The sequence below is a fragment of the Lagenorhynchus albirostris genome, chromosome 9 (assembly GCF_949774975.1).
Source record: "Lagenorhynchus albirostris chromosome 9, mLagAlb1.1, whole genome shotgun sequence".
NCBI lineage: Eukaryota > Metazoa > Chordata > Mammalia > Artiodactyla > Delphinidae > Lagenorhynchus > Lagenorhynchus albirostris.
Window position 1 is genome coordinate 12,627,869 of NC_083103.1, and position 17,884 is coordinate 12,645,752.

Below are 17,884 nucleotides of genomic sequence, written 5' to 3' on the forward strand. Positions count from 1 at the left end.
TATTTCCACCTTTTTATCTTCCAGGTCACTTATCTGTTCTTCTGCCTCAGTTATTCTGCTGTTGATTCCTTCTAGAGTATTTTTAATTTCAGTTATTGTGTTGTTCATCACTGTTTGTTTGCTCTTTAGTTCTTCTAGATCCTTGTTGAATGTTTCTTGTATTTTCTCCATTCTGTTTCTGAGATTTTGGATCATCTTTACTATCATCACTCTGAATTCTTTTTCAGGTAGGTTGCCTATTTCATCTTCATTTATTTGGTCTTGTAGGTTTTTACCTTGCTCCTTTGTCTGTAACTTTTTGTTTTTCACTTCTTTTTTTTTTTTTCTTTTTTTGATGGGTGAGGCTGTATTCCTATCTTACTGGTTGTTTGGCCTGAGGCATCCAGCACTGGAGTTTGCAGGCAGTTGGGAGGAGCCAAGTCTTGGTGCCGAGATGAGACCTCCAGGAGGCCTCACTCTGATTAATATTCCCTGGGGTCTGAGGTTCTCTGTTAGTCCAGCGGTTTGGACTCAGAGCTCCCACTATAGGAGCTTGGGCCCAACCTCCGGCCTGGGAACCAAGATCCCACAAGCCAGGTGGTGTGGCAAAAAAAAAAAAAAAGGAGCAATACAATAACAAAGAATAAAAAACAAAATAAAATTAGAAAGATGAAAAATATATGAGGAAAAATAAAAATATAATTGAAACAACTGCAACAAGGTAAAATAAAACCACAACAGAAAAAAGAAAAAAGGGTGGTGGAGGAGGGGGGAACAAGCCAAAAGGAGCAGAACAATAACAAAGTATAAAGAATGAAAGTAGAAAAATAAAAGATTTATTAGAAAAAAATATAAATGAATCAACAAGGTAAAACAGAACCCCAATCTAAAAGAGCAAAAAAGAAGAAAAGAAAATAAAAGCCTTGGCTATGGGAGCAGAGTTTAGGTGGGGGCGGAACTTAGGCAGCAGCAGGGTTTAGGCTGGGGCAGGACCTAGGCGGGTGGGGGGTGACATCTGAGCATGGGGCAGGGCATGGATTTAGGACCCACGCAGCTGGAAAAGGCCTTGGGGGTGAGGCCTAGCCAGGGTGACATTTAATTGTAGGGTGGGGCCTCTGCTTAGGACTTGCGTGGAAGGGGAGTGGCAGCACCTCCCAAGGAGGGCCTCTGGAATGTGGGGTTCAGGAGTTTGGAGTAAAGCCTTGGGTGTGGGTGTGTGGGTGGGGTTTAGCCCTGGCGTGTTGGAGGGGGTCTCAGAGGAGGTCTCCAAGTGTAGAGGTGTGACCCTGGGTGGGGATGTAGGGGTGGGGCTTGGGCTCTGCACTGCAGGAGGGAGGCTCCCTGGGCAGAGTATTGGGCCCCAGAACCCAACAGGCTCTCCAGTGCCTAAGTGGACAGGGAAAGTGCTGGCTGCATTCCCTTCCATTCCTCTGTGCCCCCCTCTCCCCCCACAGTCTCCCCCAGGGTCTCCCCCATCCCCTCTGGACCCCTAACCGTGGGTGGGTTCTGCTGGGTGTAGGAACTCCTCCCCTCCCCCAGCCGCCCCTCAGGGGTGCAGTCCCGTAGTTCCAGCCTTTATTTTTGCTCCCCCTTCCCTCCCTTCCACTCCGTCAGGACCCCGCGGCTGGAGGGGGCCTCGGTGGGCAGAGGATCAGGCCCAGATCTCAGCAGGCTCCCGGGGGCCCAAGTGGGCAGGGAAACCTGGCCACTCTCCCTTTTGCTCCTCTGCCCTCCCAGTGGTCCCCCAATTTCCCCCTTCGGGTGTGGGATCCTTCCCCCTCCCCCAGCCGCCCCTCGGGCACCAGTCCTGTCCCGCCTCCACTTCTCCCCCCTCACTCCCCCCCACTTCACACATCCTACTTGGTCGCTGGGGGTTCCTGCCATCCCCATGGTCCCCCCCACAGGTTCCTGTAGGTGCCCTAGTTGTGAGGAGACACGAATTCCGTGTCCTCCTCGTCCACCATCTTGACTCCACCCCTAGATTCTACGTTATTTGTTTATCTGGATTTCCTACCAAAAAGTAAATGCGACAGGAGCAGGCTTCACAGTTTGTTCATTGCTTGTTAAAGAGATAAATAAATTTATACGGAAGTAGATTTATAACTCTTAATAACTGTCTGCCATTCTACTAATGAGAAAATTATTTTGAATTTTAAGTAAAGATTTTTAATCTGAGGCCAGATAGGTTTGAGGTATCAGTACATCCCCTGAAAATACGTGCAAAGCATTCTGTATTTTTTTCTGTGGAGACCCTCCATAGTTTTCATCACTGGAAAAAAAAAAACATAAAAAATCACTGCTCCAGTGGACTCACTCACAGAACAAATAAATTAAGATGTGCAAATGTTTAATATCAGGATTGACTCTGGTGCCCTTATTTGGTCCTTTCACCAGGTGGTCATTTGTCACTTAGTCTCGAGGTAGGCATCTGAGGGAAGAGTGAGTCACAGCGAGGGGCAGCGTTGCAGAGTGGCACTCTCACTCATCCACTTGATTTCAGTATGTTTGCCTGGTTAAGCTGATTTACACATTATATTGCTTAATTTTAATGAAAATCACCGAAAAAAAAAAAGAATGTGTATATATGTATAACTGAATCACTTTGCTGTACGGCAGTAATTAACACATTGTAAATCAACTATACTTCAGTTAAATAAATAAAATTTTACTGTATGGACTTGGCTTTTAAAAATTCATGTGAAGGGACTTCCCTGGTGGTCCAGTGGTTAAGACTCCACGTGGTGATGCAGGGGGCATGGGTTCGATCCCTGGTTGGGGAACTAAGATCCCACATCCCATGCATTGTGTGGCCAAAAAAAAAAAAAAAATTCCTGTGAAGCAGCCAGATTGAATATATTAACAAAGTGCATACGAACAAATTAGGATAAGATGGGGCTGGCACTTCTACTTTTGATATAGGCTCTTCATCAACCACACTGCAAGGTAAAAAGAGTGACGGTCTGTAATCAGATCTGAGAATCAGCCAGAAACAATTGAACTTTTCAAGAATGCCACTTTAAAATCTAACTAAGTGTACCTTGAATTAAAATGTCAATTCAAGATAGTAGGAAGCCATGCAAATAATCAAGGCATCCTGATCACCTATGGTGGAGTATAAATTGGTTACAGCCACTCTGGAAAACTTTTTACCTACTGGCTCCAATCTTTGACATGCCTTCTGACCCAGTAATTCCAATTCTAAATGTATATGGAAAGATATACATGTTTACTAAAAGACATATGTATGTATGTTCCAAGCAGCATGTCATAAAATTCATGTACTAGAAACAATCCAACTATCCATTAAGAGAATGGATCGATGGATTATGGGATATTCTTTCAATGGACTACAACACAGCAATGAAATGAATTGCTGAATGAAATAACATAGATCAGTCTTACAAACATGTTAAGCAAAAGCAGGCAGACAGGGCTTCCCTGGTGGCGCAGTGGTTAAGAATCCACCTGCCAATGCAGGAGACACGGGTTCAAGCCCTGGTCTGGGAAGATCCCACATGCCGTGGAGCAACTAAGCCTGTGCACCACAACTACAGAAGCCCGCGCACCCTAGAGCCCCTGCTCTGCAACAAGAGAAGCCACCACAGTGAGAAGCCTGCACACCACAATGAAGAGTAGCCCCCACTCGCGGCAACTAGAGAGAGCCCGCGTGCAGCAACGAAGACCCAACGCAGCCAAAAGTAAATAAATAAATAAATTTATATTTTGTTAAAAAAGAAAAAAAAGTAGGCACACACAAAGAATACTATAGATCCTGTTTCCATGAAATTAAAAACAAAACTAATAAAATTCAGTAGTGGCTGGAAGGAGTCATGCAGGGGCTTTGGAGTATTGGTATATTATAATTCTTAACTTGGCTGCTGGGAACATGGGTATGTTTACTTTGTGAACGTTCAACCAGCTATGTACTTAGGATTTGTGTACGTTTCTAACTATGTTATACTTCATTAAGAAGTATAACCTTAAAAAAAAAAAAAAAACTGTAAGCATCCAGAAGAAAAAGATGTTTTTATACTGCTAATAAGGCAGAAAAAAGCAAATAATCAGTAAGTACTAATAACTACAAATAATAATTTTTAAACTACCTTTATCTTCATCTTTAAGAAATTTCTATTTTGAAAGTCTTATTATACATATTTTTTAGAAATGTGTGTATATAGTATAAGTAAATGTCTGGGGAGTGTACTCAGACATTCTCAATAGGGTGGACAATCAAAAAAGTTTAAAGAGCACTATCCTATGTTGTATTAGAAATGGGTTATGTCAGACATTAATGTATTCTCTTTAGTGTTTCTATAAGGCTATGATGCTAATTTACTAGGCTTTAAATTCATCTGTGACCTAAACAGTTAGTAGGAAAAGTTAGTAGTGAAATTATATTTGCTCATTCAACAAACATTTACTGAGAACCTATTATGTACTAAACACTGAGGATAGAGCTGTGCACAGAAAAGACCAATAAAGGGTTTTACAACAGGTGTCTTATTTAACAGTAGAATCTAAAGGAAAATCTTAAATATTAACCAAATAATCTTGTCCATCTTGTTGTCGGCACCTTTGATTTAATCTTTATCTTACCTACTTATCTTTCTAATTGATTTTAAATCGTAGTCTAATTTGAAGTGCACTATACCATGTTAATATTAATGGAAATTTCTTCTTCTGTTTCCCCTTAGGTTTTGCGTCTGCTCGATGTCGTTGGGTTGCCTGAACTGGTTATTCAGTTGGCTACATCAGCAATAACTGAAGCAGGTGATGACTGGAAAAGTCAGGTAAGGACTAACTGTAATCTAGTTATTGCCCTTGAGGTTTATCATGGATGTGGTGTTTTAATTTCTATTGTTCTTTTTTTCCCTATGTTTGATACTTAGGCTACTTTAAGGACATGCATTTTCAAACATCATTTGGATTTAGGTCACAATAGCCACGCATATGAAGCCTTAACCCAAATTCCTGATTCCAGCAGGTAATCAATCTCACAGTCTTATTTAGAGGAGGCAATTTACCAGCCCTGTGTAATCCACTAAGAAAATTTACCCTCATATCACTTTTCCTTCTAGACAGTTAGATTGTTTACGGCAGCTGGTGGTAGTTCTTTGTGAACGCTCACAGCTACAGGATCTTGTAGAGTTTCCCTATGTGAATCTGCATAATGAGGTAATTTTATTTATCCACTGATGACTGGACATAGCTGTGGTGGTTGTCATGCTGGCTACTAACTTTGATATCTGATTGCCTCCTTTAGGTTGTGGGAATAATTGAATCACGTGCGAGAGCTGTGGACCTTATGACTTACAATTACTATGAGCTTCTGTATGCCTTCCACATCTATCGTCACAATTACCGGAAGGGTGAGCAGTTGAAGCGTACAGTCTTTGTGGAGGCAACCTTATCAGTTGTATTGTGTCTTACAAAAACTATTATCTGTTTGACTTAGTAATTTTTACCTTATTTTTACCATTGGACAAGTGTTCTCTACAGGCAGTTGGGGAACTTATGTTTAAGTTCGAGGTTAGCTTCACCTTTTTGTGGATTACCTGTACGCCCTAAAGATAGGCACTTCTCGTGAATTCCCTGGTGGTCCACTGGTTAGGACTCCCCGCTTTCACTGCCGAGGGCACAGTTTCAATCCCTGGTCAGGGAACTAAGATCCCCACAAGCCACTCAGCGCGGCCAAAAAAAAAGGCACTTCTCCCATTCTAGAACATTCTTGAGGCATTTCTAGTTAGATGGCATTCTGTGTGTATCTTCCATCTAATTTTATTTTTTACTATTATTTTTTATTTTTTTGGCTGCATTGGGTCTTCATTGCTGCCCACGGGCTTTCTCTAGTTGCGGTGAGCAGGGGCTACTCTTCATTGTGGTGTTCAGGCTTCTCACTGCGGTGGCTTCTCTTGTTGCAGAGCATGGGCTCTAGGTGTGTAGGCTTCATTAGTTGTGGCGCACTGGCTCAGTAGTTGTGGCTTGAAGGCTCTAGAGTACAGGCTCAGTAGTTGTGGTGCACTGGCTTAGTTGCTCCGCGGCATGTGGGATCTTCCCAGACCAGGGCTTGAACCCGTGTCCCCTGCATTGGCAGGCGGATTCTTAACCACTGGGCCACCAGGGAAGTCCATTACATCTAATTTTAAAAGAAATGTTATTTCACTAAAGGCACCTTGAATTCTTGTGGCTGGTTTTAAGTTCCTGTACCATTTTGCTTTTGGCCTTTCTTTTCTCTTATTTTTGCTGATCCTTTTGAGAGTAAGTTGTGGACATCATGTCTCAGTACATAAATACTTGCATCTCAAGGACATTTCCTTATATAACCTCAATACAATTATCAAACTGAGAACATGTAACTAATTTTGTGAATTAAATGTAAATGTGGTGCTCTTATCTTATGTGCTATTCACATTTAAATATGGCCAAACATAATGGGTTTTTTTTTTTTAATTTATTTATTTTTGGCTGTGTTGGGTCCTCATTGCTGTGCACGGACTTTCTTTAGTTGTGACGAGCAGGGGCTACTCTTTGTTGCCGAGTGCGGGCGGCCTCTTGTTGTCGTGGCTTCTCTTGCTGCAGAGCACGGACTCTAGGTGTGCGGGGCTCAGTTGTTGTGGCTTGCAGGCTTCAGAGTGCAGGCTCAGTAGTTGTGGTGCATGGGGTTACTTGCTCCACGGCATATGGGACCTTCCTGGGGCAGGGCCCAACCCCGTATCCCCTGCATTGGCAGCAGATTCTTAACCACTGCACCACCAGGGAAGATTCTTAACCACTGCACCACCAGGGAAGATTTTTTTTAATAGTACATTTCTCCCATACTGTCCTCACCCCCTGATCTAGGATCACATCTTGCATTTAATTGTCCTCTTTAGTCTCCTTTAATCTGGAGCATTCTTTTAGCCTTACTTTGCCTTTGATGACGTTGATATATTTGAAGAAGAAAGGCCAGTCATTTTTGTAGAACATTTCTAAATTTGGATTTGTATGATGACAATGAAGTCCTTATCAGGTCAGCTAAAATAAAGGGATTACATATCTGTTTTAAGATCATATTTTACAAGATGACCATTGTGGTTACCCTTTGGAACCTCTAACATTTTTATACCATTTTCACTCAGAGTCTTTTATTAGGTTTCTTACTCATTTTCATTGGGAAGAATGGATGGAAGTAATTCATAGGCATGTTCTTAATATTCCTAATGGTAAAATATGTTTACATATTCTTTTTCTTTTTTTTTTAAATAAATTTATTTATTTATTTTTGGCTGCGTTGGGTCTTCATTGCTGCGCAGGCTTTCTCTAGTTGCGGCGAGCAGGGGCTACTCTTCATTGCAGTGCATGGGCTTCTCATTGCAGTGGCTTCTCTTATTGCGGAGCACGGGCTCTAGGCGCATGGGCTTCAGTAGTTGTGTCACGCAGGCTCAGTAGTTGTGGCTCATGGAATAAGTTGCTCTGTGGCATGTGGATCTTCCCAGACCAGGGCTCAAACACGTGTCCCCTGCATTGGCAGGCAGATTCTTAACCACTGCGCCACCAGGGAAGTCCTGCATATTCTTTGAGTAATGCAAGAAAGGAAAAATAGATGATTCAAGATATATTACTACTTTCACAATGACAACATCCATTACATCAACCTGATTAAGACCAGCTTAGCTAGATTAACGTTCAGGTCTTTCTGGAGCAAGGCTGTTTTTCTGACAAAATGTCTTACATATTGCAGGCACTCAAAATATTTGGGATGAAAAATAGTTTGATTTGATTTGGAAACTGAAAGGGAATTTTAAAATCTGTTTAGTTTCTGGAGTCCCATGCTGTCTCAGAACAATGTTTTTTCAATATTTCATTCAACCTATGTAACTAAAGCATTATAAAAATAAGAGTCTGGGACTTCCCTGGTGGAGCAGTGGTTAAGAATCCACCCACCAATGCAGGGGGCACAGGTTCGAGCCCTGGTCTGGGAAGATCCCGCATGCCACGGAGTGGCTAAGCCCGTGCACCACAACTACTGAGCCTGCGCTCTAGAGCCCACGTGCCACAACTACTGAAGCCGGCACGCCTAGAGCCTGTGCTCCGCAACAAGAGAAACCACTGCAATGAGAAGCCCACGTACTGCAACAAAGAGTAGCCTCCGCTTGCCGCAACTAGAGAAAGCCTGCGCGCAGCAACAAAGACCAAACGCAGACAAAAATAAAAATAAATAAATTTATTAAAAAAATAAAATAAAATAAGAGTCTGTGACCTTGGGGGACTTCCCTGGTGGTCCAGTGGTTAAGACTCCACACTTCCAATACAGTGGGTGCAGGTTCAGTCCCCGGTCGGAGAACTAAAATTCCACATGCCACATGGCATAGCCAAAAAAAAAAAAAAATGAGTATGATTTGGACAGAGCACCCAAATCCTGGGTGGGGAATAGGTGACAATATGGCTGAGACTAGCTCTCTGTACTCTCTGGGAACGTAGTATCTAAACATCAAAAGTAACATTTTAGATATTTGGGGGATTTTTTTTTTTTGGTGGTGGTGGAGGTGAAGTACATATACATAAACTTTACTATCTTAACCATTCTTAAGTATTTAGTAGTGCTAAGTACCTTCACATTACTGCGTAACCAGTCTCCAGAATTATTTTCATCTTGCAAAATGGAAACTATACTCCTTAAACAACAACTTCCCATTCCCTCCTCCCCCATCCCCTGGCAACCACCATTCTATTCTGTGTCTATAAATTTGGCTACCAGAATCATATAGTATTTGACTTTTGTGACAGACTTATTTCACTTGGCATAAACTCTTTAAGGTTCATCCATGTTGTAGCAAGTGTCAGAATTTATAATATTCCATTGTATGGATATATCACATTTTTCTGGAAACTTGGATGTTTCCATCTTTTGCCTGTTGTGAATAATACTGCTAGGAACAAGGATGTACAAATAATTCTGCAAGACTCTGCTTTCAGTTCGTTTGTTTGTTTTTGGGGGGGTGGTATATACCCAAAAGTGGAATTGATGAATTATAAGGTAATTCTATTTTTAATTTTTTGAAGAACTGCTGTACTGTTTTCCGTAGTGGCTATACCAGTTTACATTCCCTACAGCAGTACACAAGGGTTCCAATTTTTCCACATTCTCACCAGCACATGATTTTTTGTGGTTTTAAGTTAAACTCAATTTTTGTTTTAAATTTTAATGTTTGATAAGTGTGACAAACTCTCTGTGTATCTCTAAAGAGATACGTTTTTGAAATTGTAATGTCTATTATTGCCTTATAGCTGGCACAGTGATGTTTGAATACGGAATGCGTCTTGGCAGAGAGGTTCGAACTCTCCGGGGACTTGAGAAGCAAGGCAACTGTTATCTGGCTGCTATTAATTGTTTACGCCTTATTCGCCCAGAATACGCATGGATTGTTCAGCCAGCATCTGGTGCAGTGGTATGAAAACTTTCCATCCTGGAATTGGGGGATCATTTAATTTATTTGGTTTGGTCCTTTGAAAACTATTACCTCATTTTGCTTCATTTCATTTAAAATTTCCACTGGGATATTTGTGGACTTAATATATTTTTGTAGCAATTCATTTGTTACATGTTACTACCCCTTTAGTTTCCAAGTTCAGAATTATTGTAGGAATAAGTATTACAGAGTGGTTTTGGAGTTAGACAACCTAACTTCAGGCAAATTACTTAATCTTTTACTGTCCAGTTAGCCTCTTGGATAAAATAGGGATGATGACAATAATAATGTCTACCTTATAGGATTGTTTGGGTATTAAATGAGATAATTCATGTAGAGTGCTTAGAGCAGTGACAGTGCCTGGCCTGCAGAAAGTGCTCAGTAAGTGGTAGCTGCTTTTATTTCATTCATTTTTGTTAATTTAATCTATTGCTACTATTTTAGGGGAGGCGAACTGTGAGGTGTTTTTTTTTTGTCATGCTGATGGGGTCATATACTCCCAGCTACTTGTATTGTATAGTTCCTGAATGTACTATGCTTCTTCCCAGGGTTATGGGTAGAGAATGTAACTCTGAAACCAAGGAAAGTCAAGTGGTTTATATGGAGATCAAATCTGTGTCCTTGGACTCAGTAACATATTTTAGCTAAGTGAGCCAAGTTGGCAAACAACTCCATTTCTTTGTCTAATAGTTACAGTACTTTTGTGAGAAGAGCTGTGCTAGTTGAAATAAACATAATTTACGTTGAGAGAATTTAAGCCTGAAAGCTCTGGATCATAGTTAATGAAAAAAAAAAGGGTATATATTAAAAATGAGGGGCTTCCCTGGTGGCACAGTGGTTAAGAATCTGCCTGCCAATGCAGGGGACACGGGTTCGAGCCCTGGTCTGGAAAGATCCCACATACCGTGGAGCAACTGGGCCCATGAGCCACAACTACTGAGCCTGCGCATCTGGAGCCTGTGCTCCACAACAAGAGAGGCCGCGCACCGCGATGAAGAGTGGCCCCCGCTTACCGCAACTGGAAAAAGCCCTCGCACAGAAACAAAAACCCAACACAGCCAAAAATAAATAAATAAATTTTTTTTAATGAATAAAATAGAAAAAAGAATAAAAGTTCCCACACACAAAAAAAATGATATGAAAATAAAATGCTCATTTTTCAGGGACTTCCCCAGCGGTCCAGTGGTTAAGACTCCACGCTTCCACCACAGGGGCATGAGTTCAATCCCTGGTCAGGGAACTAAGATCCCACATGCCACACGATGCAGCCAAAAAATAAAATTAATTTTTAAAAAAAACCCTAGTTTCTCACAGTTATATCTATTGTTTTGTCTTTTCAGTATGATCGCCCTGGAGCATCCCCTAAGAGGAATCATGATGGAGAATGCACAGCTGCCCCAAGTGAGTCAGGGATCTCATGCTGATTCTTTGCTGAAGAGCAATTATATTGTTATAGTAGTAGTATTTATATTTATTTTTTGGATAGTAGTTGTAATACTGTGTATAATTATATTGTAGTATATTGTATATGTATGGTAGTTATATTATTAAAATATTGTAAAGTTCCTTCTTGGTAGTTTGTTTTCAATATTCTGTTAAAGGTTGTCTGGTAGCTCTTTGAAACTTTGTATGCCTGTATGGGAAATGAAAATGCTTAAAAATGTGTGTGTGTGTGTGTGTGTGTGTGTGTGTGCGCGCGCGCGCGCACGCGTGTGCATTTGTTGTTTGTTGTTTTTAAATCAGCTTAGTACCAAACGTTTTTTTATCAGGCTCCTTTGGTATCACCATGGAGGCATGATTTCCTTCCTTAAAGAGCCTGGGCTCTAGAGTCAGGCACAGTTGGTTTTAATTCTGGCTCTCACTTTGAGCATGCTCCTTTCTTACTGATAGAGATAGCAGTGTTTCACAGTTGTAAGAGTTAATTGAAATTTTTTGTGAAAGGCCTTGCAAGTGCCTCCTCATTTGCAGCTGTTGTCATTAGAGTCCTTTGATTTGACTCAGCTGTAGTGTGAGACCGGGATGTTACTTTATTTTTCAAGTTAGCTTTTATTGAACCCCTTGTTTTCTCCCCACCTTCATGAAATTAAAACTGAATGTTACTTAATTTTTAGTGGGAATTGACAGGTTGAGTTAGTCTAATAGGCACTTCCTTTGTACTTTGGGAATTAAAAATGTTTTTCTTTGGCTTATAGCAAATAGACAAATTGAAATCCTGGAACTAGAAGATCTGGAGAAAGAGTGTTCCTTGGCTCGCATTCGCCTCACTCTAGCTCAGCACGATCCCTCAGCAGTCGCGGTTGCAGGTAGGCATTCAGCACCAACAGCACATTTTAGGGCCGGGCAGTGGACATAGTATACTAGATGGGTATTAAAGCACGTCATTGTTATTATGAGGTATTCATCAAGGAAGCAGTCTTTGGGTTCAGTTCATTTCCATATGCCGTTGGGTGCACTAAATAGCTCTTTTCCATTTCCGCAGGAAGTTCGTCAGCAGAGGAGATGGTCACTCTCTTGGTTCAGGCTGGCCTCTTTGACACTGCCATAGCACTCTGCCAGACTTTTAAGCTTCCCTTAATGCCAGTCTTTGAGGGACTTGCTTTCAAGTATGTATGCAATTGTCTTTCAGTAATCTTAATTTTCTAATGCAAAAATACTCTGCTGTTGCTTAGTGTGAAGCAGTAGTCACACGAGCCGGTATCCTACAAGGCTGCTTTAAAGAACAGTTTTTGTGTAATACACACAATGATTTTTTTTTTTTAATCTTGATTTATAGCTTCTTTTGAGAAATCAGATCTGGCATTCCTGAGCCCACATGGCCACATGACAGTAGATAACCTGGGTTAAATAGTGGTGTCCATTTAGATAAGGCATATGTTCTCTTCAATCCTTTAGGACATCTAGTGGCCCCTGCAAACATTGTTAAAAAGTACTTCTTATTAAAGTTACATTATACCTAAATATTAGTCAAGTTGTTTGTGAGTTAGAAATAAACCATCAGATTTTTTTTTTTTTGGCTGCGTTGGATTTTCCTTCCTGCATGCGGGCTTTCTCTCTCTAGTTGCAGCGAGCAGGGGCTACTCTTCGTTGCGGTGAGCAGGCTTCTCATTGTGGTAGCTTCTCTTGTTGCAGAGCATGGGCTCTAGCCGCACGGGCTTCAGTAGTTGTGGCACGTGGGCTCAGTAGTTGTGGCTTCCAGGCTCTAGAGCGCAGGCTCAGTAGTTGTGGCGCACGGGCTTAGTTGCTCCGCGGCATGTGGGATCTTCCCGGACCAGGGCTCGAACCCATGTCCCCTGCATTGGCAGGCAGATTCTTAACCACTGCGCCACCAGGGAAGCCCACCATCAGAATTTTTCATCATCAATTTTCTCTTGTAAGTAAATAATCTCAACACTTATTAATGGCCTTGTGGGTCATCCAGTTGTGTGGCTGTGAGGAGAGGGAAGAGCCAGTACCCAGGGTGAATTTAGTAATAGACTAGAGCTAAAGTTGTCATCTCGTCTCCAGTTTCAGTAGCAAAATAATGTGGTGCTTTTCAGCAAATTAGTTTACCCTGTGTGGAACCATTTTCATTGCAGATGCATCAAATTGCAGTTTGGAGGAGAGGCAGCCCAAGCAGAAGCCTGGGCCTGGCTAGCAGCCAATCAGCTCTCATCAGTCATCACCACTAAGGAGTCTAGGTATAGCCCTAGTCTTCATCCAACCCTGCAAGGGCTTACCCTCCATATCCTTCCCCAGTGTCTACCTGAATGTACTTTAGTGTCTTCAGAATCCTTCTCTAACAACCCTAACCCTCAGTAAACTTCCCTTTCCTGAATTGCATTTATAATTTGTATTATGCAGCTTAGCACTTTAGAATTATAGCATTTTACAGTCTTGAAGTCTTCTGACATTATTTTTCAAACCCTAAATTAACACCAGAATTACTATCAAAGTACAGATTACAAGATATCACCCTAATCTTCTAAATCAGAACTACTGCATGATTCTAATGCTTGATCAGGTTTGGAAATAGTGGTCTGAGCCAATTTCCTTGTTTTAGAAATCTGGAACAAACAAGTAAAGTGAATTGTTTAGTTGAGTTAATATGTGGTTATTGGGAAATACAAGAATCCAAGTCATCTAGTTTCTAGTACCACCCCTAAGTCACATTGGCGCTAATAATGTTAGTTGTCATTTAGCTGTATTATCAATTCTGTTGTGAGTGTCTATAAAGATTTTTTCCATGTAAATACATGCTTTGAATGGTACTATAATTATCTATTAAGAATCTGGAACTCAAAGTCCTTTCTCCTTTTATCAAGTGCTACAGATGAAGCATGGAGGCTATTATCAACTTACCTGGAAAAGTACAAAGTCCAGAATAACTTATATCACCACTGTGTAATCAACAAGCTCTTGTCTCATGGAGTGCCTCTGCCTAACTGGCTTATAAACAGTTATAAGGTAAGTGGTATCTTAACTTATAGAGAGTAAGAACCTGGTCTTTATCGTCCTGAATAACTTCATGAGATGATTAAAAAGGAAAAGATAGAGTGACAATTTATGGAAATATACCGACTTATATACTTACAGCTTCTCAGTCTTAGCTAAAAACAGTTTACTTCAGTCCTGTGAAGTACTGGGTGTTTAGATTTAAAGTTCTCCGTGTTGGTGATTAAGTTAATGCATGCTTGTGTGCTCACTGAACAATGAGTGTGTATTTAGAACAATGAGTATATATGGAACACAGCATTCACTATTCATTACTCAAAAAATTCACAGGAGTGAGTGGAATTCTTTTCAAAGTCTACTGTTGTAGTTTATGTTATGACAGGGCCGAAAGCAAGCTCGTCACGCGAGATGAACTGTGCCGAGGCACAGCAGTAGAGGGCTGCCGCTCGCTCAGGCAAAACAGCGCCGTCTGTCCTGCTGTGGTAGCTTTTATTAAAGCATTATCTAGGTTTACATTTTAAGACTTATTTTCTTAACATTCCAGAAATGCCAAAGCAGCAACATATGTTTCTATTGATTATACAAGCAATAATGGGCTTTCTTGAAAACATGCCGTGCTTCGTCCTTGAGCGCAAAAGCAGCACAAGGTTCCCACCATTATTTTGATTATACTGAAGTAGCACAAGGACATTTCCTTGCGTTCCCACCACTCTGATTATACTGAGGACATCTCATGGATCAGTGCCCAAAGCACCCAATGCTTCTTCGCAGGCCCCCGGTTTGCCGGGCGGGGGGCTTATGGGTCACATCTCCTTTCCATGTCCTCAGTTATTCCACTACATTCTACAGCAGTGTTTCTTTCAGTTTCTGTCAAAATTGGGTCCTTGGGCCACCTGCATTAAATTATTTTGATGGTGGGCTTCTTCAAAATATAGATTCCTGAGCTGCATCCCAGACTTACAGAATCAAATTACCTTGGAGTTGGGATCCAGGATCTATATTTTAACAAGGTCATGATTTGATTTGATGCATGCTAAGTTTGAGAACTACTGTACCTGAAATACATTGGGCACAATAGGAAAAGAGAATATAAAGCTTAAGAAAGTTAACCTATTTTTTTAAGTTAGAAAGTAGAGAAAGCAGCTAAGATGGTAAAAGTTAAGACTGTGATCAAATCAGAATATAGAAAGCATAATTGACATAATTAGGAGAGGCCTTCCAAACTGAGGCTGTATCACTTTTCTCTCACCCTGAGTTAAATACAAATGTAATTCAAGCATTTAAAGTTGGTGATTCTTTTAACTTCTTTCTCATTTGTCATTCGTATGTTTCTGAGAATTAATGTGACTATGTTATCTCTGGTATTCAGCATTTCTGGGAAGGTTTGTTGACTTACTACTGTGGAAACGAATTAGGAAAGAATTAAAATGTGTCTTAGATCACAGAACAGGTGAGGAAGGCCACTTAACAGAAAGGGCCTCACAAGGTGCGCAGAGGTAACTGGGCTCTTGGGAATCCGACCCTCATCCCAAGATAAGTAAACCAAGGTGTTTGTTTATTTATAATGAAAAGTATAAATGCCAGGGAATCAGACACTCAACATCCTTTGGTCCATGCCCAGGTAAGATGGAAATTGGTAAGTGTTCTTAATCACTAACTTTTTACAGAAGGTTGATGCTGCTGAGTTGCTCCGTCTCTACTTAAACTATGACCTTTTAGAAGAAGCTGTGGATTTGGTTTCAGAATATGTGGATGCTGTATTGGGAAAAGGACATCAGTACTTTGGAATTGAGGTAGGCTTGTATCCACATTTCCTTTTAATTCTGTATTATCACACTTTCCTTTTCCAAAGTTTTTTCAGATAATTTACATCTAAATTTCAGACTGGAAATAGTATCATTCATTGACAATTTAGAGAAGAGTTTTGTTGAGTGTGTTTATCCCTAATCAGCCTTAGCCCTACTTTAAGATAAAAGATGATATGAATTTAAAAATACATTTGATTTAACTAAGAAAAGGACCAGTTCCCCAGTTGAAAAGAGATGCAGGGTTCCAGTCATGTACCGTGTGCACACGTGTGTGTGCGCACATGCATGCATACACACACAATTTCTTGTTGTGAAAACAAGTAAAGCATTTCATGTTATCGAATCCTGTGGAAGTAGCTACCCAGAAGAAATGGTCCACTTTTCAGATTTTCTTCAAATAATAGGTATTTTTCTTTCCAGTTTCCACTGTCTGCAACAGCTCCAATGGTGTGGCTCCCATACTCTTCCATTGATCAGCTTCTGCAGGCTCTGGGAGAGAACAGTGCCAACAGTCACAACATTGCAGTGAGTAAACCCTCTCCTGGGGCATTTTATATAAGCCCTTGCGTTAGCAGTTACACCTTAAAGCTTGCTTTTCTGGTTCTCAAGGATTAAGGAGAGGGCAGAAGCCATTTATTGCCCTTCACATGCTGCCCAATCCCTTTATGAGATGATTAGTTAAGTCAGATATAACCTCTCTGGTTCTGGGAAGAGAGCTAATAAAGCTTTTATTAAAAATACTGGTATGATTTGCATATTTAGAAATTCGTTAGGGAAACAGGGTTGGAGTATTGTATATAGCAGAAAAGTCCAGTTATATCAGTGGAGTCACAGAGCAGACTCCTATACTGAATGGTGGTTAAATGAAGCACAATGGCTCACAACTTTATTAGGGGAAATCTGGTTGCTGAAGTCAAAGTGATTGATAACTTTAGTCTTTTTCAGTCCTTGACCTATTCTCCAATGATTCCCTTCTTTTCTCCTACAGCTGTCCCAGAAAATACTTGACAAATTGGAGGACTACCAGCAAAAAGTTGATAAGGCAACACGGGATTTATTATATCGTCGGAACTTGTGATCTGGATGGTTGCCCAGCCTTTGGAACTGCTTGGTGCCTCTTAGGGCTTAAGACTTTACCCAACAGGAAACCTGTACTCCAGGCCGGTTTTTATACCTGTAAATGATGTGTACAACAGTCAAGTCTGCATTCTGCACAAGAAAGAAGGGCAGATGAGTCACAGGACCTGTGCTTGCTGGTGGTGCTAACACACAGTTTCTGGTTTTCAGCCTTGGTCTCAGACAGCTGCTTTTGTATATGATTCACAAGCTTTTTTAGAGTTTATATTTTTTTAAACTACCGAAGACATTCTTTATCTGAAAATTAAAACCCACCTACACTTTCCAAAACAGCTGATGGTTGTTGGTTTGTTGTAGCTGACCACCAAAAGCAGTCACTGCAAATCCTTTCATTCTTCCCTATCACTTTTTGTATTTCAATGGAATTATTTTGGTCCAGAACTGACATGTATTTTCTGTATTGCAAACAGAGGCTAATGATTTTGCATACCCTTTTCATTATTTATTGTGGAGTTTTTTTATGATCTCCAATAAGGTATTAAGTAATTTGCCTAGATTAAGCCTAACGTGATGACCAGCTGTTAAGGAAGATATCTTTTTTTTTTTTTTAAGGAAGATATCTTGAATCTGGTTCTGAGGCTAAAGTGGAATAAACTCTTAGCTAAGAAAAAATTGAAAATTTATCATTTGTAAAAGTAATACATTTTCAAAGTAAATTCCATTAACCTCTATGATTTATGATAATCAAGCCGGACTTGATCATACAGGCAGTCTAATAACATATTGGACCAAAATATAAACTTTCCTCTTCAGATTCAGAGGCATTCGTGGCCACAAATTCGGGGGGACGTGAAAAAATAAACTCTTGAATTTTATTCTGTATATTAAAATTTATCTTTTAAGGAAACCATCTGTATAGTACTTGCTTATATGCCCTTTGATCTTTCTTGAGTTGTTCATAAGCATTTAATTTTTATGTCAATACCATATTTACATTATATATTTTAAATAACAATGTGAGTTTCCCTGTGGTACTGTTATTGGTAGATACTGCGGTATGTGACTCTTTCTTCACATTATCTCTGCCACGATTAATGCGAAGTGTTTGATGCAATTAGGGGCCACAAGATGTCTTGCCTT

The 17,884-nt window shown here is 40.6% G+C and overlaps 1 protein-coding gene across 2 annotated transcripts in view; it reads left to right on the plus strand.

Annotated features, from left to right (window-relative positions):
- Nucleotides 1–17,759, plus strand: part of NUP160 (nucleoporin 160) — a 54,559-nt gene extending 36,800 nt beyond the window's left edge. For both annotated transcript variants that reach the window (XM_060159139.1, XM_060159138.1), the window contains 13 exons: nt 4,674–4,769; nt 4,869–4,963; nt 5,058–5,154; nt 5,243–5,348; nt 9,247–9,407; nt 10,769–10,829; nt 11,621–11,731; nt 11,908–12,031; nt 13,004–13,105; nt 13,730–13,871; nt 15,527–15,652; nt 16,088–16,192; nt 16,656–17,759. In XM_060159139.1, coding sequence (XP_060015122.1) covers nt 4,674–4,769; nt 4,869–4,963; nt 5,058–5,154; nt 5,243–5,348; nt 9,247–9,407; nt 10,769–10,829; nt 11,621–11,731; nt 11,908–12,031; nt 13,004–13,105; nt 13,730–13,871; nt 15,527–15,652; nt 16,088–16,192; nt 16,656–16,745 — 1,416 coding nt within the window. In that variant the 3' untranslated portion in view covers nt 16,746–17,759. The remainder of the gene's footprint in view (nt 1–4,673; nt 4,770–4,868; nt 4,964–5,057; nt 5,155–5,242; nt 5,349–9,246; nt 9,408–10,768; nt 10,830–11,620; nt 11,732–11,907; nt 12,032–13,003; nt 13,106–13,729; nt 13,872–15,526; nt 15,653–16,087; nt 16,193–16,655) is intronic.
- Nucleotides 17,760–17,884: the final 125 nt, after the last annotated feature.